The 24,690-nt window shown below is 39.1% G+C and overlaps 2 protein-coding genes across 4 annotated transcripts in view; one reads left to right on the top strand and one right to left on the bottom strand.

Annotated features, from left to right (window-relative positions):
• Positions 1-18,956, top strand: part of NOC3L (NOC3 like DNA replication regulator) — a 29,191-nt gene extending 10,235 nt beyond the window's left edge. The window contains exons 9-21 of the mRNA XM_027595236.1: positions 1,224-1,399; positions 1,804-1,932; positions 7,670-7,801; positions 9,282-9,362; positions 9,669-9,769; positions 11,879-11,951; positions 12,038-12,101; positions 12,184-12,255; positions 13,191-13,372; positions 13,990-14,118; positions 14,866-14,963; positions 16,805-16,889; positions 17,225-18,956. Coding sequence (XP_027451037.1) covers positions 1,224-1,399; positions 1,804-1,932; positions 7,670-7,801; positions 9,282-9,362; positions 9,669-9,769; positions 11,879-11,951; positions 12,038-12,101; positions 12,184-12,255; positions 13,191-13,372; positions 13,990-14,118; positions 14,866-14,963; positions 16,805-16,889; positions 17,225-17,353 — 1,451 coding nt within the window. The 3' untranslated portion in view covers positions 17,354-18,956. The remainder of the gene's footprint in view (positions 1-1,223; positions 1,400-1,803; positions 1,933-7,669; positions 7,802-9,281; positions 9,363-9,668; positions 9,770-11,878; positions 11,952-12,037; positions 12,102-12,183; positions 12,256-13,190; positions 13,373-13,989; positions 14,119-14,865; positions 14,964-16,804; positions 16,890-17,224) is intronic.
• A 133-nt stretch (positions 18,957-19,089) lies between these two features.
• The window catches only part of PLCE1 (phospholipase C epsilon 1), a 338,579-nt gene continuing 332,978 nt past the window's right edge, over positions 19,090-24,690 (bottom strand). For all 3 annotated transcript variants that reach the window (XM_035724225.1, XM_027595213.1, XM_027595222.1), the window contains one exon: positions 19,090-23,392. The gene's annotated coding sequence lies outside the window, so the exon portion shown is untranslated. The remainder of the gene's footprint in view (positions 23,393-24,690) is intronic.

Genomic DNA, 24,690 nt, shown 5'->3' with positions numbered 1-24,690 from the left:
ATTCATCCATCCACTAGGAAGTCTCGTCAGCTTCAGGTAAATAGAAGATATGGTTCTTATGATGAATACAGCCTGTTTGAGGAAAACTCATATACATGAGAAGCAAGTTTAAAACACAGGCACTATCATCTATACTGTTTCTTATCTCTGGTTGTGTATGATGTAGAGGGAACTGTCGAACCTACTCTAGAAAAACCAGCATATTTTCATATTCAGGATGCTATGTTATGGTAGCAGAGTATGTATGTAGAAATTTCTAGAAAAGTACTGCGGGGCGCCTGGATGGCTCAGTCGATTAAGTGTCTGCCTTTGGCTCAGGTTGGGATTGAGCCCCATGTCAGGCTCTCTGCTCAGTGGAGAGCCTGCTTCTCCCTCTGCCTGCCACTCCCCCTACTTGTGCTCTCTCTCTTGCTCCCTGTCAAATAAATAAAATCTTTAAGGAAAAGGAAAGAGGTACTGTGAATCATCGGCTATTTTGAAGAAAAACTTAAACCTTCTGGACCTCCTGGGTAAAGATACCACAGTGAGCATTAGCAAGAAGTCAGGAGAAATAATGTTCTAGATTCTCCAGAATTTTTGGAACGTGGAAGAGATCAGAGCTCAGAATCTGGAGCTTGCTCATATTCACTAGCCAGTTAGTGGATGACTAGGATTTGAACCCAGGCTTTTTTTTTTTTTTTTTTTAAAGATTTTATTTATTTGAGAGAGAGAGAGAGAGAATGAGAGAGAGCACAAGAGGGAAGAGGGTCAGGGAGAAGCAGACTCCCCGCCGAGCAGGGAGCCCGATGCGGGACTCGATCCCGGGACCCCAGGATCATGACCCGAGCCGAAGGCAGTCGCTTAACCAACTGAGCCACCCAGGCGCCCTGAACCCAGGCTTTTTGAAATCTAGTGTTTTGGGGAAAGCCTGGTAGAGCCCAGGGATTCCTTAAGGTGTCCAGCTCTCTGTCTCCCCCTGCCCTGATTTATCCCTGAGACCCTTATCCTCTAATGATAAATCTTTAAAAATGTATGGAAAGCCAAAGTTCTTAACATTATGGTTAGAGTCAGAGGGTGGATGATGGCAGATAAATTTTAATGATAACGTTTGTACTTGTGTCTAAAGGTGGACACAACTCATTTAAGAATTTGCACAGTGTATTATTGCATATTCTTGTAAAAGAAAGCTAATTAGTTGAAGCTTTGATCAATGAGTAGAATAACTACAGTTATCTTTTGATTAGACTGGAAGCAAAGGAAACTGAAGAAAAGTAATGTAGTTTCCTTAAAGGCCTACAAAGGACTGGCGGAAGTGGCTGTGAGGAGCCTCTGTGAGCTGTTGGTGGCACTACCTCATTTCAACTTTCACAACAACATCATTGTGTTGATCGTCCCTCTCATGAATGACGTGTCAAAATCGGTGGGTTGCTAAGTGATTGTTGCTGTCCTCCTGAATGCAAAATTCTAGACCTTGTGATTATTTTTTTTCTCTTTCAGAATTCTTTTGGAGCTATCATTTATTGCTAAAATAGCATCACTTTGTTAAACACTGCCTCTTTAAGAAAATTCTTTGAACATAAGTTTAGTGGTGGTTCTGAGCAGGAGGTGGTTTTGCCCTCCAGGGAACATGAGACTGTCTGCACGCAGTTTCGATTGTCACCCCTGCAGTGGCTACTACTGGCATTTGTGGGTAAAGGCTAGGGGTCTTCTAAACTTCCTACCATGCACAGGACAGCGCCCCCACGGCGAAGAATTGTCTGGCTTAAAATGCCAGTGGTGCCGAGGTTGAGAAACACCGGCTGAGTGTAACATTTTATTTTTCAGATATCTGAAATGTGTTGTGAGGCAGTGAAGAAACTGTTTAAACAAGATAAATTAGGCCAAGCTTCCCTTGGTGTGATTAAAGTGATTTCTGGTTTTGTGAAGGGCAGAAATTACGAAGTTAGGCCAGAGGTAAGCCTTTTCTCACTTTGCATTTTATATGTTTTTTACAAAGTTAATTTTCAGTTGTTAGGAGGAATTTTATTCTTTGTAGAAGTATATAACGTAGAAGACTCCCCAAGTGTAACTACTCTTAACAATTTAGTATGAATTCTAGAGGTTTATATAGACATACATACTTGTTTCTATATATACACATATATATATTTTAAAGATTTTATTTATTTATTTATTTGACAGACAACAAGAGAGGGAACACAAGCAGGGGGAGTGGGAGAGGGAGAAGCAGGCTTCTTGGGATCATGACCTGAGCAGGCAGACGCTTAACGACTGAGCCACCCAGGCGCCCCTTGTTTATATATTTTTTAATTATTTGTTTATTTAATACATGTGTAGATTTTAAAATAAAAATGCATTTATTCTGTGGAAGCTCTTCTGGAGCTGTTTTCATTTTGTGTTGTATAGGGCTGTCTCATTCTTTTTAATGTCTGTTTCCTATTATGTGAATGTAGCCCCCTACTTGATGAACAGCTGAGTTGTTTCTACAGCGATCATGAAAGAGAACATTTTGGCCATATTATTTTTTCATACTTACAGGAGTATTCTGTGAGTTAAATTTTTAAAGTTTAGATGCTGGATCCAACAGTATACACATTTATAAATTTGAGAGGTAATGCCACATTGTCCTGCAAATACATTTTATTATGTTCTCACAGTGACAGGCGTGTCTTTTCCCCACAACCTACCCGATGCTGAATGTTTCTACCATTTAATCTTTGTTAGTCTGGTGGGCAAATCATTCTGTACATCTCATACATATTTTTTTGTTTTCACATATTTATTAGTCATTTGAATTTTTTTGCCCATTTGCATTGTTGCTACTTTTTCTCCTCAGGTATTTTAATGACTTGTAATACTTTTCTGATATTTATTTCAGTAAATATCAGCTGTGTACTAGACACTCTTCTAGGTCCTGGGTATAAAGTAGTGAATAAAAGAAACAAAAGCTCTGGTGTTTGTTGAGGTTATATTCCATACAAAGGATAGTAAGTTGCAAATAAATGTTTGTTGCTCTGCCATTTGATTTTGTATTGTCTTTTTTGTCTTGAAGTTTTACATTTTAATTGACTGTCATTTTTTCGCCCTTTATAGATGAGATTGTATTTTTGTCACGCATGGAAGAACCTCTTCAATCCCAAGTATAGATTCTCTCCTTCTAGAAGAGTGTTAATTTTTATATTTAAATAATCCATCTGACATCTTTTTGTGTGTGTGGTATAGTTGCAGATCTAGTACGTATATATACTTTCTGAAATGGATAGCCAGTTATTCCAATACTGTTTTCCCTTTGCTACTGATTTAAAATGCTGCCTTTATTTTATTTTTTTAAATTTTTTTATTGTTATGTTAATCACCATATATTACATCATTTGTTTTTGATGTAGTGTTCCATGATTCATTGTTTGTGCATAACACCCAGTGCTCCACGCAGAACGTGCCCTCTTTAATACCCATCACCAGGCTAACCCATCCCCCTACCCTCCTCCCCTCTAGAACCCTCAGTTTGTTTTTCAGAGTCCATCATCTCTCATGGTTCGTCTCCCCCTCTGACTTACTCCCCTTCATTCTTCCTCTCCTGCTATCTTCTTCTTTTTCTTTTTTCTTAAAATATGTTGCGTTATTTGTTTCAGAAGTACAGATCTGTGATTCAACAATCTTGCACAATTCACAGTGCTCACCGTAGCACATACACTCCCCAATGTCTATCACCCAGCCACCCCATCCCTCCCACCCCCAACCACTCCAGTAACACTCACTTTGTTCCTGAGATTAAGAATTCCTCATACCAGTGAGGTAATATGATACATGTCTTTCTCTGATTGACTTATTTCACTGAGCATAACACCCTCCAGTTCCATCCACGTCATTGCAAATGGCAAGATCGCATTCCTTTTGATGGCTGCATAATATTCCATTGTGTATATATACCACATCTTCTTTATCCATTCATCTGTCGATGGACATCTTGGCTCTTTCCACAGTTTGGCTACTGTGGACATTGCTGCTATAAACATTGGGGTGCACGTACCCCTTCGGATCCCTACATTTGTATCTTTGGGGTAAATACCCAGTAGTGCAATTGCTGGATCGAATGGTAGCTCTAATTTCAACTGTTTGAGGAACCTCCATACTGTTTTCCAGAGTGGTTGCACCAGCTTGCATCCCCACCAACAGTGTAGGAGGGTTCCCCTTTCTCCACATCCCCGCCAACATCTGTCGTTCCCTGACTTGTTAATTTTAGCCATTCTGACGGGTGTGAGGTGGTATCTCATTGAGGTTTTGATTTGGATTTCCCTGATGCCGAGCGATGTTGAGCACTTTTTCATGTGCCTGTTGGCCATTTGGATGTCTTCTTTGGAAAAATGTCTGTTCATGTCTTCTGCCCATTTCTTGATTGGATTATTTGTTCTTTGGGTGTTGAGTTTGATACGTTCTTTATAGATTTTGGATACTAGCCCTTTATCTGATATGTCATTTGCAAATATCTTCTCCCATTCTGTCGGTTGTCTTTTGGTTTTGTGGACTGTTTCTTTTGCTGTGCAAAAGCTTTTTATCTTGATGAAATCCCAATAGTTCATTTTTGCCCTGGCTTCCCGTGCCTTTGGCGATGTTTCTAGCTGCCTTTATTTTATTTTAAATCCCTACCCAGAATTTTATTTCTGAACTCTTTGTTGGGTTTTTCTTTTTTTGTATATATTTAGGTTGTACAGTGTGATTTTTTTTTTTTTAAGGTATACAACATGATAATTTAATCAATATGTGAAATGATTACAACAGTCAAATTAATTTTTTTTTAAAGATTTTATTTATTTGCGAGAGTGAGCAAACAAGCAGGGGGAGTGGCAGAGGGAGAGGGAGAAGCAGGCTTCCCGCTGAGTAGGGAGCCCGATGTGGGACTCAATCCCAGGACCCTGGGATCATGAACTGAGCCGAAGGCAGTAGCTTAACCAACTGAGCCACCCAGGTGCCACAGTTAAATTAATTAACACATCTATCACCTCTCACCTTTTTTTTGTGGTGAGAATCCTAAAAACTTACTCTCACCTTATTTCAAATTATACAATACGGCATTATTAACTTTATTTACTATGCTATAAATTCGATCCCCAGAGCTTCTTTATCTTATAATTGAAAGTCTGTGTCCTTTGACTGACATTTCTTCATGTCCCCCCTCCCGTCGGCAACCACTGTTTTAGTATGCATTTGACTTTTTTAGATTCCCCATGTGAGATTGTACAATATTTGTTTTTCTGTGTCTGGCCTATTCCACTTAGCATGATGTCCTCTGGGTTCATCTCTGTGGTCATAAATGGGAGGATCCTTCTTTTTAGTGGCTGAGTAGTATTCCATTATATGTATATAGCACAGGTTCTATATTCGTTAGTGGATACATAGGCTGTTTCCATATCTTTGCTTCGTATTGTGAATAATGCTGCAGTGAGGGGCACCTGGGTGGCTCAGTCGTTAAGCGTCTGCCTTCGGCTCAGGTCATGATCCCAGGGCATCGGGCTCCCTGCTCCGCAGGAAGCCTGCTTCTCCCTCTCCCACTCCCCATGCTTGTGTTCCCTCTCTAGCTGTGTCTCTCTCTGTCAAATAAATAAAATCTTAAAAAAAAAAAAATAATGCTGCAATGAACATGGGAATGCAGATATCTCTGAGGTACTGACTTCATTTCTCTTGGATCTATACCCACAGGTGGGATTACTAGATCAAATGATAATTCTTTTAATTTTTTGAAGAGTTTCCGTGCTGTTTTCCACAGCTGTACCAGTTTGCATTCCTCCCAGCAGTATACAAGGGTTTCCTTTTCTTCATGCCCTAATACTTGTTTTCTCTTATCTTTTTTTAAAAGTTTAAGTAATCTCTACACCCAACGTGGGGCTCGAACTCGACCCCAAGATCAAGAGTCACATGCTCCTCTGAATGAGTCATTGAGGCGCCCCTATTATCTTTTTGATAATAGCCATTCTAACAGGTGTGAGGCAATTTCTCATTGTGGTTTTGGTTTGCATTTTCCTGATGATTAGTGGTGTTGAACCAACCTTTTTGTGTATCTACTGGCCATTTGTTGTATGTCTTCTTTGGAAAAATGTCTGTTCAGGTCTTTTGCCCTTTCTTTGAATCAGGTTATTTGCTTTTTGCTGTTGAGTTGTAGGAGTTGCTCACATATTTTGGATATTAACTCTTTGTTAGATACGTGGCTTGCACATACGTTCTATTCAGTAGGTTGTCTTTTCGTTTCATTGATGGTTTTCTTTGCTGTGCAGGCTGTTTAGTTTAATGTAGTCCCACTTGTTTAGTTTTGCTTCTTGTTGCCTGTACTTTTTGATGCCTTTCCAAAAAAATCACTAGCTAAGGCCAGTGCTGAGGAGCTTTTCCCCTGTGTTTTCTTCTAGGAGTTTTATGGTTTCGGTTGTTACATTTAAATCTTTAATCCATTTCACGTTAATTTTTTGAGTGGTGTAAGACAGTGGTCCAGTTTCATTCTTTTGCATGTGGATATCCAGTTTTCTTAATGTTATTGAAGAGACTGTCCTTTCCCCATTGTGTATTATTGGTGCCCTTGCCAAAGATTAGTTGACCATCTTTAATCTGGAGTTATGTTTTTTATTTGTGGGTGATATTTTATGAGCACATAGAATACTTACAGAATACTCATTGATCTTTCTGGTACGTAGAATGACTTCATGTTCACCGTTTCTAATTTTAATTCTTTCTTGTTTCCATTCTGTGCTTTAAGCCCTGTAAACTGAAATATTCTGCTTTCTTCCAATGTACATATTAGAACATCAAAATAATACAAACTGTAGTTCTCACATGTTTTTTCCAGGAATGCTGCTATGATTGAAGGAGGTCAGTAGAGTGGCTTCTTCCAGACAAAGTTCAAATTTTGAACCCCTTTTGTCTTTGTATGGTTGCTGTAGTACACAAAACACCAATTTCCAAATTAGTTTCTGGATTTTTTGAATGGCTTAAGGGAGTAGTTCCATTGTGGTCCCTGGACCAGCATCAGCTAGGAATTAGAAATACAAATTGTGGGGCTCTAATCCAGACCTAGTGAATCAGAAACTGAGGATGGGGTCCAGCTATTTGTGTTTTAACAAGCCCTCCTGATGATTCTCATGTTTGCTGAAGCTGGAGACCCATTGGTTTAAAGGAAAATAATTTGTCTTAAAATTAGTAACACTAAATTTAATTTTACATGGGTTTTTTTTTTTTGGTTATTGTGTTTTGTTTTTAATTGGGGGAGAAAAATGAAGATTAGAACTACTGACTGCAAAATGGAGTCTGGTTTGGTAAATTAAAGCTGGTTTAGAAATACCTGCTTTACATCCTCTCCTCCCATACTGGTCCCATCCTTTTTCTGCCTGTCCACCTTCCGTCATCCTGTCTACCGGGGCCAGGTGATGTGTTCTCTCTGCCTTCTACGCGTTGTACTGCAAAACAATGTTGTGTTTATTTAGCCAAGTACTAGTGTCCTATTAGACAGATTACTGAATATGTTTAGCAATAAGAGAATAGAACTTTGTGTGCAGTGTGACAAAAGATGTGTCAGAGGTGTTTTTTGTTTGTTTTTTTTTTTTTGGCACAAAGGAAGGAAAAACATTGTTAAATGCTAACCTCTCTCTATAAAGGTTTTGATGGCACTATAAATATTAAGGTGTATATTGTGTTTTCTTCATCTTAGATGTTAAAGACATTCTTGTGCTTAAGAATCAAAGAGGTGGAAGTGAAAAAAGATACAGAGGACATTAATAAACCAAAAAAGTTCATGACTTTCAAGGAAAAGAGAAAAAGTCTATCAAGAATGCAGAGAAAGGTTTGGTTGATTTCCTTTTTTGTTTGATTTGAGATTAAAACCATGGTGTAGGCACAGGCAGAAATCATAGTTAAATCATAAATACAAATGTGTCAAAACCTAATATTTAGAAGATTTTATTTTTTCCAGTTATTGCAAAGAAGTGCTTTATTAATTAAACTGGCAATTCATTGGCAAAAAGAGCAGTTGATGAAAAAATTTCCTTGTCGTGCTGGGTTTTAATTTTTTTGCTCTTCAGATTCATTGTGATACACAGATCCCTTCCTTAACCAGGAAGGTGATATTCATGTAAATTTGGCAACAAAGTGGGTTTTTGTTAATTGAAACACGTTTCTTTATTGGCTTGCATTTGAAACCTAGGTTGAAATTCCAGCCCCTTGTTTATTTAGTATGAAACTTTGGTAACCTTTTTTTTTTTTAAATTTTGAGAAATGGAGCTAGTAATAGCACCTACCTCGTGGGTCACCGTGCACCTTAGTAAGATGATGCAGGTAAAGCATTTAGCAAGTGCGTGACACTGGGTGTGCTTTATAAACATGAATTACCACTACCAGCATCGTTATTATTATTACTTCTCAAAACATTTCTAAATAGTTTATTAGGGTTATCAAATTGCTTATCAAAACAAAACAAAGCAAAAAATAGTTTTCAGGGATATCCATCTTTGAATGGTCCTAATAAATTTTGAAAATGGGACAGAAGTACCAAAATAGACTTAATAATTGGAAACAAATGAAGGTAAATATTTTAATTTTTTATATCATACTATCATATAAATTGGATATCCCTGTTAGAAACAGCATGTACGTATCTGTGGTGGGGAAACAGACCCACTAAGAACATGGCAGCTCCTTAAATGGCGCCTGAAGGAAGGAAACTCTCCCTCAGTTGGTCCCCTGCGTCTTAGGCAGCTTAACAGCCATAATTTGCTGCTCATACTGCGTAAGAAAGTGGAAAAACTTATATTTTGTTGAATTTCTCTATAGTGTCTGGTTTTATGCATTGTATGTAAATGTGTTTAGGAAGTATCATTGATGACTAATTTCTGTGTTACAGATGATTTAACAGTAAGAATTATTTCTGGGCTCAGTGTGTTCTTCCCTTTTTTCTCTTTTGAAAAAAACGTAAATTATAGAAAACTACAGAGAATAATCCAGCATATCCCATGTATCTACCATTCACAGTGAGCAAATATTAATAGATTTCAGTTTCATTCTTGAGAAGAAACCATCAGTGATAGAGTGAGAGTCCCCTTTGTTCCTCTCCCCAGTCTTGTTCTGCCTTCCTCCCAGGAGGCAGCTGCTGTCCTCAGTTTGGTGTGTGTTTGCTGCTTCTTCAGGTCTGTGTACTTGTGCTTGTGTTTGTATTCATAGACAGGTTAGGGTATGTGTTTCAGAATATTGACATATTATGCCTCTGAAGCTTGCTTTTTCACTCAGCACTATATACTCTTACTTTTTCTTTCCCTGTCTCTTTCCAGTGGAAGAAAGCAGAAGAGAAACTAGAGCGAGAGCTACTGGAGGCAGAAGCTTCAGAGAGCACGGAGAGAAAACTTAAACTGGTAGGCAGTTTCACATTCTCTCACGCTTTTAAAATGTTTTGTTAAATGGTTTTAACTAGAGATTATTGTTTCAACTTGGGGTTGTATAATCTTGGTTTATCTGCCGAGTCTTCAATGTGATCATTGCTGGTCTCATGAAATCGCAAGGTGCGTATCTTCATTCTGTTTTGTTGAAGCTCCTAAGATTGGACTGTGGAAAGGGTTGGGAAAGGACGGAAGGTTGAGCTTTGACCGTCATCGCTGCAGTAACTCAGGAGAAAGGGTACGGGGTTATACTCAAGTCATTTTGTCTGCTTCTTCTGCCAGCACACGGAGACTTTGAATATTGTGTTTGTGACCTACTTCAGAATATTGAAGAAGGCCCAGAGGTCACCTCTCCTGCCATCAGTTCTAGAAGGCCTTGCCAAGTAAGGGCTGTGTAGATTGAAGCCTTTTCAGTTCTTTCTAAATAAGTAAGACCAAAAAACCCATGACTCTTAACCAGCGTTCACTAATGATGACCCGGTGTCCTTTTCCTTTTTTGTCACCGGCCTTTCCTTGAAACTGTTCATAATGCTGTCTTTTCAGTTTTCTCATCTCAAGCCTTTTATTTTTTAAATCTCCTTCAGTAACTCCTTTCTTCTGCTGACTAAGTTCTGGGGGTCCTGAAAGTTCATCTCTTCAGTTCTTGGTTCTTTTTGCACTGTGGTCAGTTCCCCGCTGTCGGACTTCCGAGCGGCCGTGCAGGCGACTCTTCAGTCTCTTCTGACCCTGCTTGCACATCCTTTTCTCGAGTCCTGTGTGGTCTTTCCCGGAAAGAGAAATCTCTCTGTCTGTTCTAGTGAACCTGTTGGGGGATGTGAGCTAGAATAATGGTGGTTGTGGTGGTTTTCCAGGTATGTGAGGTAGTATCCTGTAGAACAGTGCAATAGAACTATAATGTGAACTACTTATGTGATTTAAAGTTCTCCGTTAGCCACATTAAAAAAGTAAAAAACTGGTGCAATTAATTTTAACATATTTTATCAAAGTCAGTTTAAAATATTTTGACGTGTAATCGGTATTAGTTATTGAGATACTTGGTATTCTTATTTTCATAAAAACCAATGGATATTTTACACAGTGCATCTCAGTTTGGACCAGTCCCATTTTAAATGCCTGATAGCTGCGTATGCTAGTGGCTGCCCTCATTGGACAGCGCAGCTTTAGAAACAGGACTTAACAGTTGGAAGAAAGAGCAAAGGCAAGTTCTGTTTAGTACAGGAAATTTCTTTGTGATGACTGGAGCTGTTTGGCAATGGGATTATAAAGTAATTGGACCTTGTTATTGAAAAGATTCAAAGGGAGGTTGGTCAGAGAAGGGATTAGGACCTACTGTTTGTTTTTCAATGACCAGTTCCTTTATTTAAAAAAGCTTTTAGTCATATCTACTTACTTTAAAAATTCAAATGATTCAGAAGCATATAAAATTAAAAAATTACAATTTCTCCTATATATATATACATAAGTCTGTCTGTCTGCTGTCACACAGATGGAATCCTGCTACGTAGACTGTTCTGTTTTGATAAAATGGTTACTTTGGGTATCTTCCCATGTTGGCGTGATTATATCCATCTTTTTTTTTTTTTTACATTTGGAATATTACATTTTATGGATCGGTAATACTTTTATTTGGCCAGTCCCCTGTGCTGCACTGGAAATACCTTCATGCACTTGTGTGCATATATTGCCTGGTCAGAGGGTCTGCTCGTTTTAAATGTTGATAAATATTGCCTAGTTGCTTCACAGAAAAGTTGTACTGGTACATGGGGAATGTTATCACTTTTAAGATTCTTTCTTATTCTAAGCTTTATGTAGTGTCAGAGGCTCTTGCACTGATATTGAAGAAAGATCTTGACTTTAATTACGTCAGTGCCTAGGATTTTACACTGTACAGCGTGCTGTCACATTTAGTAGGTCAGATGATTCTTCACTCTACTGAGTGATCTCAGTTATTTCTAGAAACAGAGGCCCAGGACTGACAAGTGACTTACCTAGGATCATACAGGCAATTAATTTCAGAGCCTGAACTAGATACTAGGTCCAATATTCTTCCCATTTTATTTTTAAAGCTTTAGTAGAGTCCATATTCCTATAAATAACAGTCTCTTTCCTCCTCTCCCTTTTCCCACTTCCCATTTTTCCAGAAGCTGATGTTTTTGGCCCTCTTCCGAGTTAGAGCAGCATGGGGTAGCTGGTAAACTTTCCTTGGAGAGTTGTTTTTAACAGCTTGTTTTGTAGGGCAGAAGTATTTCTGAGATATTTTCAGTTTGTTTAGTGCCTCATATATTCCTGCTGAGTGTAGTGTCCAGCTGTGGGTGAATTGTTAGAAAGGTCATTCTGAATTAATGAGAAGTATCAATAATTACCACCATCTGCATCATAACTAACATTGAAATCGGGAATATTAAAAATATGGCTTTAAAGTCAAATTTAATTTCTGGCTGTTTTATTTCTGTTTTTAGGTCACCTATTGACTAAGCTCTGTTTGATTCTAGGTTTGCTCACCTTATAAATGTGGAGTTTTTTGATGATTTATTAGTAGTACTGCATACTCTCATCGAATCTGGTGTAAGTAACTCTAATGAATTCCTTTCTAAGATATGAATGGTGATTATTATCCTTAGTGTCCTTTTTTCCCTTTTTTTGTCCCCAAGGACCTGAGCTATCGAGAAAGCCTTCACTGCGTCCAGACTGCTTTTCATATTCTTTCTGGGCAAGGTAAAATATTTTCTTAATCAAGTTTTGTTTGCTTTACCTTTGGAGGCTGTAATATCCCTAATTGTTTGTTGCAATTTCAAAGGTGATGTTCTGAATATTGATCCGATGAAATTCTATACACATCTGTATAAAACACTGTTCAAGTTACATGCAGGTATGTACATTTAGATAATGTATCTTTAATAAATACTTATCTTTTAAGACTATCTTGGGTATAGTCAATGAAAAATGAGAAATCAGAATTAGAATGTTGGCCTCTGAGGGCCACACATCTGTATTTAGCCTTACGTAAGAGTTGGAGAAAGAGAATTTCTGGAATTGACTGGAGCTCTGGTAGAACCCTCTGCATCTCCTGAGCAGTATAGCACTACTTCATTGGTTAGGGAAATGATTTGGGACAGATATGACAGTTTGTCTTGGGTTTTTCTGGAATGCAGTGAAGTTGTATAATGAAAAAGTAATGATACTAGGTTTTTACCCCAAAGATACAAATGTAGTGATCGAAGGGGTACCTGCACCCCAGTGTTCATAGCAGCAATGTCCACAATAGCCAAACTGTGGAAAGAGCCAAGATGTCCATCAACAGATGAATGAATAAAGAAGATGTGATACACACACACACACACACACACACACACACACAATGGAATATTACTCAGCCATCAGAAAGGACGAATACTTACCACTTACATTAACGTGGACAGAACTGAAGGGTGTTATGCTGAGTGAAATAAGTCAGAGAAAGACAGTTATCATATGGTTTCACTCATGTGGAATATAAGAAACAGGGCAGAGGACCGTAGGGGAAGAGAGGGAAAACAGAATAAATGGAAGGAAATCAGGGAGAAAAACCATGAGAAACTCTTAAGTACAGGAAACCAACTGAGGGTTGCTAGAGGGGTGGGGGGATGGGGTAACTGGGTGATGGCCATTAAGGAGGGCATGTGATATGATGAGCACTGGGTGTTGTATACAACTGATGAATTATTGAACACTACATCTGAAAACTAATGATGTAATGTAGGTTGGTTAATTGAATTAAAAAAAAAAAAATGAGAACAGCCTTGAAGGGTATATCTGCTGTTTTAGGTGCTACCAATGAAGGTGTCGAGATTCTGCTCCAGTGCCTTGATGTCATGCTAACTAAGCGCAGGAAGCAGGTTTCTCAGCAGAGAGCCCTTGCTTTCATCAAGCGTCTTTGTACCCTTGCTCTTCACGTTCTTCCAAATTCAAGCATTGGCATTTTAGCAACTAACAGAATATTAATGCACGTAAGTAATGAGACAAAGCCAAGTTCTGGTAGTACAACAGTGCTATCTTGTTTGCATCTTTTCCCCCTATTTATGTTATTACTGTGATAAGGCAAAATGGTAGAATCCAGTGAGAAAAGAAGTATATAAAATTACAAAACCAAAGCATTGCCACCCCTGTTGACACTCTCCAGAGGTAATCATTTTTACCATTTGTTGGGTTTTCTTCCAGCAGACTTTTTTATTCATATATAAACATGTACAACACACATACACAGACAACACAGCTTTTTTATAGTATACATTATTCTACAACATTTTTTTTTAACACTAATGGTGATGGACACATTTTTGTGTCAGTACAAATACAGCTATAAAGTACATGTGTTTATAGCTCTTTTTAAAAAATGTTTTATTTTTTAAGTAGGTTCTACGCATACCCAGCATGGGGCTCGAACTCATGACCCCAAGATCAAGAGTCACTCCACCTACTGAGCCAGCCAGGTTCCCCGCTTACAGCTTTTATTTAAGCATAAAAACCAAATTAAATTTAAATTAAAATAAAAGTATAGAACCCAATAACGTTCTTTACCAGTATTAATTAAATTAATTCTTATTTTTATGTGACATTTTTGCAGACTTTCCCAAAAACAGATCTGTTGCTTGACAATGAGTCTCAGGGAAGTGGGGTTTTCCTTCCTGAGCTGGATGAACCCGAGTACTGTAATGCTCAGAACACTGCGCTTTGGGAATTGCATACACTACGGGTAAGAATGGCCCTTATGTTATGTTAGTCACCATATAGTACATCATTAGTTTTTGACGTAGTGTTCCATGATTCATTGTTTGCATATAACACCCAACAAGGATGGCCCTTTCTTTGTGAGCAGTGTTTTTCAGTTTTTCCCCAAGTCGTTACTATTGCTAGAGTCCTCAATATAATTTTGTTCTGGGATGGCTTTTTGGAGAATTCCTGTTTTAATTGTCTACATTTCACTTTGCTCTTACTGTTCTTTAAGATGTTGAGGTACATTTTCTAAGGAGGCAGAAAATAACATTTTTGTGGGGTGAGGTTTAGAAAATTGAACTATTTCCCCAGCACTATTCAGAATGGAAGATTTGTACTGGGTCCTGCCCAAGGAGACTCTGGTAGCCCCTCAGTTTCAAGAGGGCAGCACTGTTGTGATTCTACGGTGCAGACATGTTAGAGGGAGACTCGTAGCAAATAATGTTTCAGGAAACCTGTTGTGAACTAACTTTTTTCACTCTAAGAGAGAAATTGCTTCTTGATTTTTCTTTTCATGCTGTAAAAGCAAGACTGGTAACCTGGTCATCAGATTCATGTTGTTATCATGTGAGCAGAGAGTATTTTTTCTGTCGGTATGTGGTTATGTGAATTACATATACATATATGATTTAAAAAAATAGTGTTCATTAGAGAAAATCTTTGCTGTAGCCAATGTTTTATAAAGTACTGACCCGTGCAAAATGTGGCTGTCCTGCTTGTCCTTCAGAGACATTACCATCCTGTTGTGCAGAGATTTGCAGCTCACCTGATCGCTGGAGCCCCCTCTGAAGGCTCAGAAGCACTCAAACCGGAGTTGAGCCGGAGGTAATCAGACCACAGACTGCAGTTGGTCTCTGTTTGCTCTGAGAAGTCTGCTCTATTTATAAAGTGATAGGTTTTAAAACAGAAAGTGCCAGTTGATCTGGATTTGGTCTCACTTCATATTCCTGAATTGTTCTAAGGAGAAAACATGCCGACAGTGATTTTGTTAGTGTGTTTTTGGTAATCGCTTAACTTTTTTTTTTTTTGGTTATAAAAAGTTTCACACATCCAGGTAAGTAGAGAGAATAGTGAAAACACATACCTCCGACACTCAGCCTCAGCAGTTAATAAGATAATGCCATATTTGCTCCCTGGGAAGATCCACGAGTCCAAGCACAGTGAGATTCCTCCCCGCTGCTGAATGGTCGGTTGTGCTAGGGCCAGCAGGGGAGAAGTGAGAGAAGAAAGTGCTTTGGAGCACTGCTACACGGAGGGGCCGCACTTCCTCTCCGTGGCCTCCCTGTCCGCTCGGTGCAGCGCGTCCCGGCCAGCCGGTACTCCCAGCCTCCACCGTACGCTCCAGATGGGGGTAGGATCCTGCCAAGAGAAGTTTCTTTTCCAGCTTCTTACTCTGAAAAATTTCAAAAGTACAGAAAAGTTGAAAAAATAATGGCCCTTTTCCCTACAAAATGTAATTCCCATTACACAGAAAAGGAAATGACATGAAAGACACCCTTGTAATACACTCACCATTCACAATTAATATCCTGCTGTAGAATTCTCATTTGCAGCCCACTGGTTCTCTAGATTGGAGATCATAGACAAGTGACTGGTAGGCCGGCAGATTGGTATTCTGGCCTCTTCGGAGTTTAAACAAAAATTGAATTATTTGCTATATTTTAAATATTGGACAGATTCACCTAAAAGTTCCAGCTTCTCTTGAAGTACTGGGAGATTTGGCAAAATAGGTCTGTATTTTTACATGGCAGAAGTCAGCTGCTTCCTCCCTCTGAACGAGGCAGAAACTCCAGTTTTCCATGAACCCTTTTCCTTCTGGTTAAAAGAGATAACTTCTGGCCTTATTAAATGATAAAGTGGCCATTGACTTTTTTTCTTCCCCCATACTTTCCACCTGTCCTCCAGCCTTGGTTTTTAAAAGGGAGAAAAAGGAGACAACAATTACCTGTCAGTTTTCTTACTCATGATCTTTTTCTGGCATGTTTTTGTCAAAGATCTTGAACGTCTGCCTCATTCATGCTAGAAGTTTCTTTCTCTGGAGGAAGATGAAGAATGGGTTTATCCCAAAAGCTTGAGAAAGAAGACTCATGATGGTCTTGTCCTGGAGGGTGGAGCTTGGGATGGGACTCTAATTGCAACCCTTGTAGGCCCTTGCTGATCTCCTTCGGGGAATGTGAACCAACCCCAAGTCACTGAGGATTCATTGACATGCTGTGGTATTGACATTTAGTCTGTCCTTGGCCTCTCCTTGCTCCTAATCCAGGCCAATAACTGAGGGGTTGAGCTATTTGAAATTCATGGAGGGTAACTCCATGCTTCACTCATCTGGCCCCCATGACTTAGCTGCATATTGTTCCCATAACTGGCCGAGTTGGGATTTGATTACACTGAGCTGGAGTTCTTCTGCTCAGCCTTGTCTTTGTCCAGGCCTGTATTTCTAATGTACACCAGAACTCTCTGAGGTAGATTTAGTTGGATGGCATTGTCATTACATGGGAATTTAGTATTTATTTTATGAGTGTGTTGGTTTGTTGGTTTCAAGAGCAGGATTATGTTATATCTTACTATATGGGTTTAGAATAATGAGTCCTTCTCTTTGGGTACAATCTAGTTTTTTCAGGTTATACAGATAGGGTGATGTCCTTACGTTCCTTCTGTGATTATAGATCTGCTGCAGAACTCTTTGAGACATACAGCATGGCTGCAATGACATTCAATCCTCCTGTTAAATCTTCAAGTTCCAAAAGGAAGGTATGTGATACTTTTTCATTTTTTTTAAAAGATGAAATAGAAACTAAATGTCTCTATTAACCGATTCCAACTTGCTTAATTGTATTATAGGTAGATTTTTTTTCATGTTTAGGAGTTGATGGTAGGCTGGATCTGTAGGGTTGGGACTCTGGAGATGTCACGAGACTGTTTTGTTCAGTGTAGGCTGTGTCCCAGACTTGACCCAGCGCTTGTCATAACAGGTTTCATGTGTTGGTTGGGGGGTCTGCTGTTGCCATTTTCAATTTTGCTCACAGCTTGGCTTTTGCTTATGACAGAAGAACTTTTAATGTGAGTCACTTTTAATATTTTTTCAGAGTGAAGTTTTACAAGGGGATTCATTTTTGAATGAAGATTTAAATCAACTAATCAAAAGACATTGCAGTGAAGTAGCTACTCACTTGCCTCTGGATTTCACCAAATATTTGAAAACATCACTACGGTAGTAGAAGAAGGAGGAGTCGGTGGACTTTCTCTTATATTTGTTTAGATGCATATAGAGACCTACTGTTAATTTAGAACATTCTCTTTTTATACAGGGGAAGCTTCCTAAGAAAATTAACAGCAGAGGGAGAATTACGCTTTGCATGGCACAGGGTTCTGCCCCAATTCTGAAATTGTCATTAAGAAAGGAGAATTGAAAACCACCTACCCCCATATTTGGAAGTTTCTTAATGACATTGTCTTTTTAAAACTTACATATCTTGGGATGCCTGGGTAGCTCAGTTGGTTGAGTGTCCAACTCTGGATTTTGGCTCAGGTCTTGATTTCAGGGTCGTGAGATTGAGCCCCACGTCGGGCTCTATGCTAGGTGTGGAGCCTGCCTAAGATTCTCTCTCCCCCTCTGTCCCAACCCCCTGCACTCCCCCCCAAAAAAAACACCCAAAAACAAAAAACTTAATATACATCTTAAGTTATAGTTTTAAAAGAATCTTTGGAGTGAACTTAATTGGATTACAGCTGTCCCCTTAAAATGAGGGCATAGAGTGCAGAAAAATCAAGACCATGAAATTGCGTTTTAAAATTCAGCACTTTTTTTCATTTATTTATTTTAAAGATTTTACTTATTTGAGAGAGAGAGAGAACCAGAACACAAGCAGGGGGAGTGGGAGAGGGAACAGCAGGCTTCCTGCCGAGCAGGGAGCCCGATGCGGGGCTCCATCCCCAGGACCCCGGGATCATGACCTGAGCTGAAGGTAGACGCTTATGGACTGAGCCACCCAGGTACCCCTCAGCTACTCTTTATAACCAAAACTCTTTCAAATGAAATAAATATATTTTTTTGCAATACTACAGATGGAAATGAGAAAAATTCTACACTTGAGTATATTTTCAGGAAGACTTTTATTTTTTTATTTTTTTTAAAGATTTTATTTATTCACTTGAGAGAGAGAGAGAGCATATGAGAGGGGGGAGGGTCAGAGGGAGAAGCAGGTTCCCCGCTGAGCAGGGAGCCCGATGCGGGACTCGATCCCGGGACTCCAGGATCATGACCTGAGCCGAAGGCAGTAGCTTAACCAACTGAGCCACCCAGGTGCCCTTCAGGAAGATTTTTGAGAAAAGAAAAAATAGCTTGAAATTGGTGATCAGGTTCATTGGCTCTGGCTGAATGATACACTTCAAGAAGTAACTTAATTTGATCTTTTTAAAAAAGGACGAGAGTGTTCATTATGGCTACTTGCAAAAAGAGTTTGAATGTGATTCTAGTCTCTTCACAGTTCTTCGCATTTTCTGCCGTGTTCGGGAGGGTCGATGGGGGAAGAATGGGTGGAAAAACCAAGTTGAAGACTTGCCTCTGTTTTAAGGATAAATGGTGCCTGTTGAGGGGCTTCTCCTCCTTCTCCTCCTCCTGCCGCTCTTCTTCCTTCATCTTCCTTCGTCGTTATTGTCTGTCCAGATACAGTCCTGTTCTTATGACTATAATTAAAAAGCAATATTTTACCTGAGCTATCGCCATATTCTAGGAATGGCCTATGAAATAAGTTTTTGTAACAACCAGGTTATAAATACTCTCTAGTGTGAATAATTGAATAAAACACCTGCCTTTTCTTTTTGGCTTCCTATTCTTACGATGTGAGAATTTAAAAAAAGTGCACAGAGTCGCAACTAAATAGATCTCTTATGTCTTCAAAACTGTAGAAGCCAGTTCTTTTGGTCTAGAGCTTAAAGCTCTTTTTTCCCCTCATGACATAAGTGAAAATAGAAAGTTCCTTTATTACTCCTGCTTAATGGGGGAGATCAGCTCAACAGTGCATGTTAATCTTTTAGCATATTCTTATATGTGATTTTAAAAAGTGGTTTTTTTTTTTTAGGCTTATTTAAGGAGAATGTATGATTTAACATATAAATATTTGCTTTTAATCCACATTTTAGATATAAAACAAAGTCCAGAAATGTTATGAATAGTGTTTTGGATGACAACAGGGTCTTTCCTCATCAGAGCACAAGTGACCATTACATGTCACAAATCATTTATTTTCCAAACATACACAAATACATTTATATTTAACTTTGGCAGCAGAAACTGTAGTTTAGGTGAAAAATCAATTTAAAGTAGAAATTCATCAACTATTTCACACTTGTTATTATGCTTTTAACCTTCTAGTTACACATATAGAGAATCACAGTGGGACCATAAAATTCTACATCTAGCGTTTGAATGCTCTGTGAATTTGAGAATGAAATCTATTTGTGCATAAACTTATATGGCCTGTATTGATGAGTTTCATTTTCAGAACTAAATATCCTAGTCATTAACAGTAACATACACACACTCCGAGGCTATAACAAGCTACAGCCTTAATATTTTTTTTAACTAGACGAATATCGAGCACCTACTGTGTGCTTAGCATTGTGCTAGGCACTTAAAAGTGAAGTGGGGGTAATAACGGGTGTAAGACACAGTTTCAGTCTTCCATGGGCTTGCATACTACGATCATTCACACAACATTTAAACAAATGCAACATTACCCAATTCAGTGTCAGAGTGAATTAGGTCAAAGTTCAGAGGCCTAGGAAAGGTCTCATGGACCAGCTTGAGCATAATCTATTTGGGATCTAAGAGATGTACATGAATAACTTGGTAATTGTGGAGATTCAGTACTTCAGGAACATTTAGGTCATCCCATGTGGAATGACCATGGGATGCCATCAGCCGAAGATTCCTTAGGAAGTTGACACTTAGAGATGGCCAAGAATGTATACATTTTTAACAGCACACTGTATCCTGGGAATACTGACCCAAGAATGGACTTAGTGTAGGAGGCAGTCTTCCTTTCCTAATAACTTTCTGGAGGGTCTAGGTATTCACCTTTTTCACTTTGCTGCACACGTGAGAGAAGCAACTGCAAGTGGTCAGAGGCAGCCATCGAGAGAGCTGTAGGCTGTAGGCTGCCTCTCACTCTGCCAAGTTGGAGATCAGACACCAACCAGAAGAATCCTAGTTTTCTCTTGGTGTGGTGGCAGTTAATTCAGTTTTACCAGGCAGAATGCAAGCTCTGTTATTTGTCAGAATTGAGCAAGGCCTGTGGGTGTCCAGGCAGAGGACGACAGGTCTACAGAGCTACTGGATAGGGAAAGAGAAGAGAGGAAGGGGAAGATGTAGTTTGAGAAAGGAGTACGTGTGTGGCAGGAGGGGGCCCTCTTCATTAGTGAGCCTCTAGTGTTTCCCGAGCCCCTAAGATGGGAGCCCTTGTATGAAAACAAATTAAAAACAAGGCACCTGTAACTCACTTCTGTTGAGTTGTAACTCCTATTTACCCCCAACTGGAGAATTCGTAAGTAACTATTACTTGCTAAGGATAGGATGACGTGAAAAGAGGCATTTCCCTCAAGAGGGCGCTTTCTGTCCAAATAGTATTGTTACTGCCTACAGATTTGCCCGCAAACTTACCCTCAATTCCTTGATGACCTCACGCGACCTTCCATTATTTTGCAAAACAACCAATTCCAGATGAACAGGTGACCAGGAGGAAGTCAGTCTATTTCTTCGGCATCACAGACCGGTTGGATTCTTATCTATTCCTTTCTCACCAGCTATACATATTCTGTAAAGTTGTCATCACCCCACAGTAACAGAACTCATGCTCCTTTGTTTTTAGTGAAGCGTCTTGAAATATTTTTCCTCAAAATCTTGTCATAAACCTAGTTTGCATATTTAGACTCTTCCATATCAACTTTACTGATAAAAAGTTTGCTACCCAGATCTTTTAGTAGTCTTGAAAGTATGAAGTGGTAATGGGTAGAGTCTGGGTGGCCGTTTTCGATTTATTCTAAGTAATAGGATAATTTCTTTCATTTGGTGTACTAACATAGCTATGTAGTTCAGAAAAGCTACAAATAAAAATTTCATATATTTGGCAAACACCAGGTTGTGCCAGTTAGTTGTAATAGAGTGGGCGCTTTACATTTTGAGCAGTGTCCTTCAGAAGGTCCCAAAGACTGATACAACGGAGGATGTGCTTTCACCTCAAAATGGAATGAACAACTAAGTTGGGTTCAACACAGGCAATACATTCACTTGTAAAACCTAGTCTCACTTTAGTCTCAGGGAGTTTCAGATTCCGTTCTGCAGCCGAGTCAACGGTGTTACAGACTGGGTGGGGGTGGGGTGGGGCTGGAGCTTAGAGTCAAGGCCAAGTGCTAAACCTAGAGAGACCAGTCTTGCTTCTCATCCTCTTACGCTGCACGGTTTTCATTTTGACTCTAGCCAGTTCGGCCAGTACCTCAGTTTTCAATACATGATTAGCCAAACGAGAAAAGATGTCAAATTTATAGACGCATGATAAAGTGTTTCTGGAATAATATTTTTTTTTAAATGGGGCAGTATTGTGCATTTCTTATAGACTGATGATTTGAAAAGAAACCTGTAGCACTGGGCAAATCACATCCAACTGGAATAGCTTGACTTCTGTGGACAAGCAAATGGTGGCTGTTCGAGCATTAAGGCTTTGAGTCAGTAAACGGTAATGTGAAAGCTGTCTGGTGTATTTTTAACACTTCTGACTTTAGAATATGCAGAGAACTGGGGACTTGTTTTTATAATTGGTAAAAAGACTTATCAAAGAAAAAGTTAGGATTTTTTGTGTGCTTTATGATTTGAAGAAAAAATTTTAATATTGGTAGAAAGATAAAATTTGGATTTACTTTAGAGGAACACATTCCATTTTAAAAGTCATAATTTGCTTCATACCAAGAATAAAAATCCTTTACACTTACTTGATAGTTTACACAGTAAGTTTTAAAGATAATATACCTTAAATGGCAATTATGACTTGGATCAATAGCTCTTCAGTTAATGAGAAATGAAAATGAAGCTTTTTTTTGCATGAAATTCTGGCCCATGTCAGGTATTCAGAGCATACTTTTTTTTTTTTTTAGGAGATTTGTCTTCAAATAGTGAGACAGAACCACTAGTGCTTCTAATCCATAAGCAGTATCACAAAAGCTATGTATAATAAATATATAAGTACAGTACAGTGCAAAATAAATAAATCTGAACACCAACTCAGCCTACTTTTGCTTTAAGAAATGGTTAAGTTTCTTGTTAAGATGTCACAACTCAGAAGATATTAATTTATACATCATTCTGAATTCAGTTTGTGAAAACCAAAAGTAGAATAATCTGTGAATACATAAGCAATAAACTTAAAAAAAACAAACCCAACATCATTCTCTACGTAGAAAGAAATGCTAAAGAAGAGTCTACTATGGTGCATAATATAGAAACTACATTGAATTACTTTTTAATGAATCTTATAGGATATATTTACATTTGCAATGCCCCAAAGCTTCCGATCGTCAGCCATGAAGTATATGACTAAACTAGCTTGCTTGTTTTCAGACCTCTGTGGCTCTTGTTCCCAGTTTTCTAAGTCGGGTCAGCAAACTCTGGTCCTGGGCCAAATCCAGCCTGCCACCAGGTTTTGTATGGCTCTTGAACTGAGAATAGTTTTTACATTTTTGAGTGATTGGAAAAAAAAACCAAAAGAGGATTATTAGTGATGTGAAAGTTTTATGAAATTGCAATATCAGCGTCTGCAATTTTTTATTGGAACACAGCCACGCTCACTCACTTCTGTATGGTCTGTGGCTGCTTTTGCACTGTTAACAGCCGAGATGAGTGGCTGCAGCGGAGACTGTAGGGCCCAGAAAGCCTATGATCCTTACTGTCTGGCCCTTTATGGACAGAGTTTGCTGACCCTTGCTTGTTCTAAGTCTGTTATTGCAAGCTTAGCAATGTTCCGACTGCTGACATTTATAAAATAAAATGGCCATCTCCTGGGCTTCTTTGGTGCATTCGTCGGGAAATTGGGTGGTAGGTAGCCCGGTGCCATTTTGTTTGACAGCGTGGACCTCACATCATGTGTGAAGAAGGCTTCCGTTCAGAAATCATCAATTTCCAGTTTTAAGTCTGATGAAGGTAAGGAAATTTTGTTTCCACCATGTTCACTCTTGACTTTAACTTCTTACCGAAAGATCTTCACCTGTAAAGTGGTATACATAGGCTTGTGAGTATATTTAAAATGAAGGAGCAGCAACATCTGCAGTGTAGCAACGGTTTAGTGTGGTTCAACCAAGAGAAACCCACAACTCTGGTGGCTGGTTTTGGAGGAGACACTCTTGGCTAGAAACTTGCAGTGTCACTCAGTCGGTTGTGTCTGCCTTTGGCTCAAGTCATGATCCCAGGGTCCTGGGATCAAGTTCCGCATCAGGCTCCCTGAGCCTGCCACTCCCCCTGCTTGTGCTTTCTGTCTCTCTGACAATAAAAAAAAATCTTTAAAAAATAAACTTGCAGTGTTGTAACACGATGTTCCTGGGAGGTGGAATGTGAGCCTACTTCTGCCCTGGAACACCACAGCCTTTAGAAAGATTTTTTAAGTAACAATCAGATAAACTGCAACTTCTCTAAAAGGTGGAATTCCTTCAACTCTGCATCATTTCAGATAAGAGTAAGGTAAATAATTGTTTATGAGTTCTTAAATGATTAAGGGGTAACTTAAAACTTTTGGGGTGAAAGTTTTAGAATCAGAACATGAAAACTTGTGTTTTCATAAGCAGTGAATACATTCACTTCTCGTGAGCACCAAAAGTCTCTTTTCTCACAAGCGCCCCTTTTTGAGGACACTGTTTGTAATTTATGAGATTCATGTACTCATAGATGCACCCATGTCTGTTTTTAAAGAAAAACTTCCCTAGGTTTAAGCAAAGCTGAGGTCAACTGAATGATTCTGAATGCTTGCTACAGAAAAATACAGTCCAAAACATACTTCTAAATCACCCCCTCTCCTAACGCTCATCGCAGCAGGCTTCTTTGTAAGTCACCTTTCTGGTGGCGTTGTACTCCTATGGACTTCCGTAATCCTGCAGCACGACGAGGGCTCCATTTGTGTGGAGAGTGAGGCCACCATCACTATGGAGGTCATAATAGAGGGGTATGTAAACCTGACATCTCTGATTCATTTGGTACTAAGTTCTTGATCGAGAAAAACAATATTTTAAATTTTCATTACTGTCCTTAACGGCGTATGCTCACAAACCCACTACCAAGATGAGTCATTCTCTCAAAGCTGGAGAGGCTCAACACTGGTGCTTAGTTCTAAAGCTCACTTGGCTTTTGGAGAAGGCACTGACTCTCATTGACCTGGGGCAAATAAGAAAGTCTGAAACTTTTAAAAATTAAGATTGTAGATGTATCTCGACAGAAAACGGGTGTTGAGCCTTCTCTGAGTGTGGCACAGCACGGCTTCGCCGTTCTGTGCGTATTCACTATTATCCGATGTGT

The sequence above is a fragment of the Zalophus californianus genome, chromosome 15 (assembly GCF_009762305.2).
Source record: "Zalophus californianus isolate mZalCal1 chromosome 15, mZalCal1.pri.v2, whole genome shotgun sequence".
NCBI lineage: Eukaryota > Metazoa > Chordata > Mammalia > Carnivora > Otariidae > Zalophus > Zalophus californianus.
This window is presented reverse-complemented; position numbering and strand designations above follow the sequence as displayed.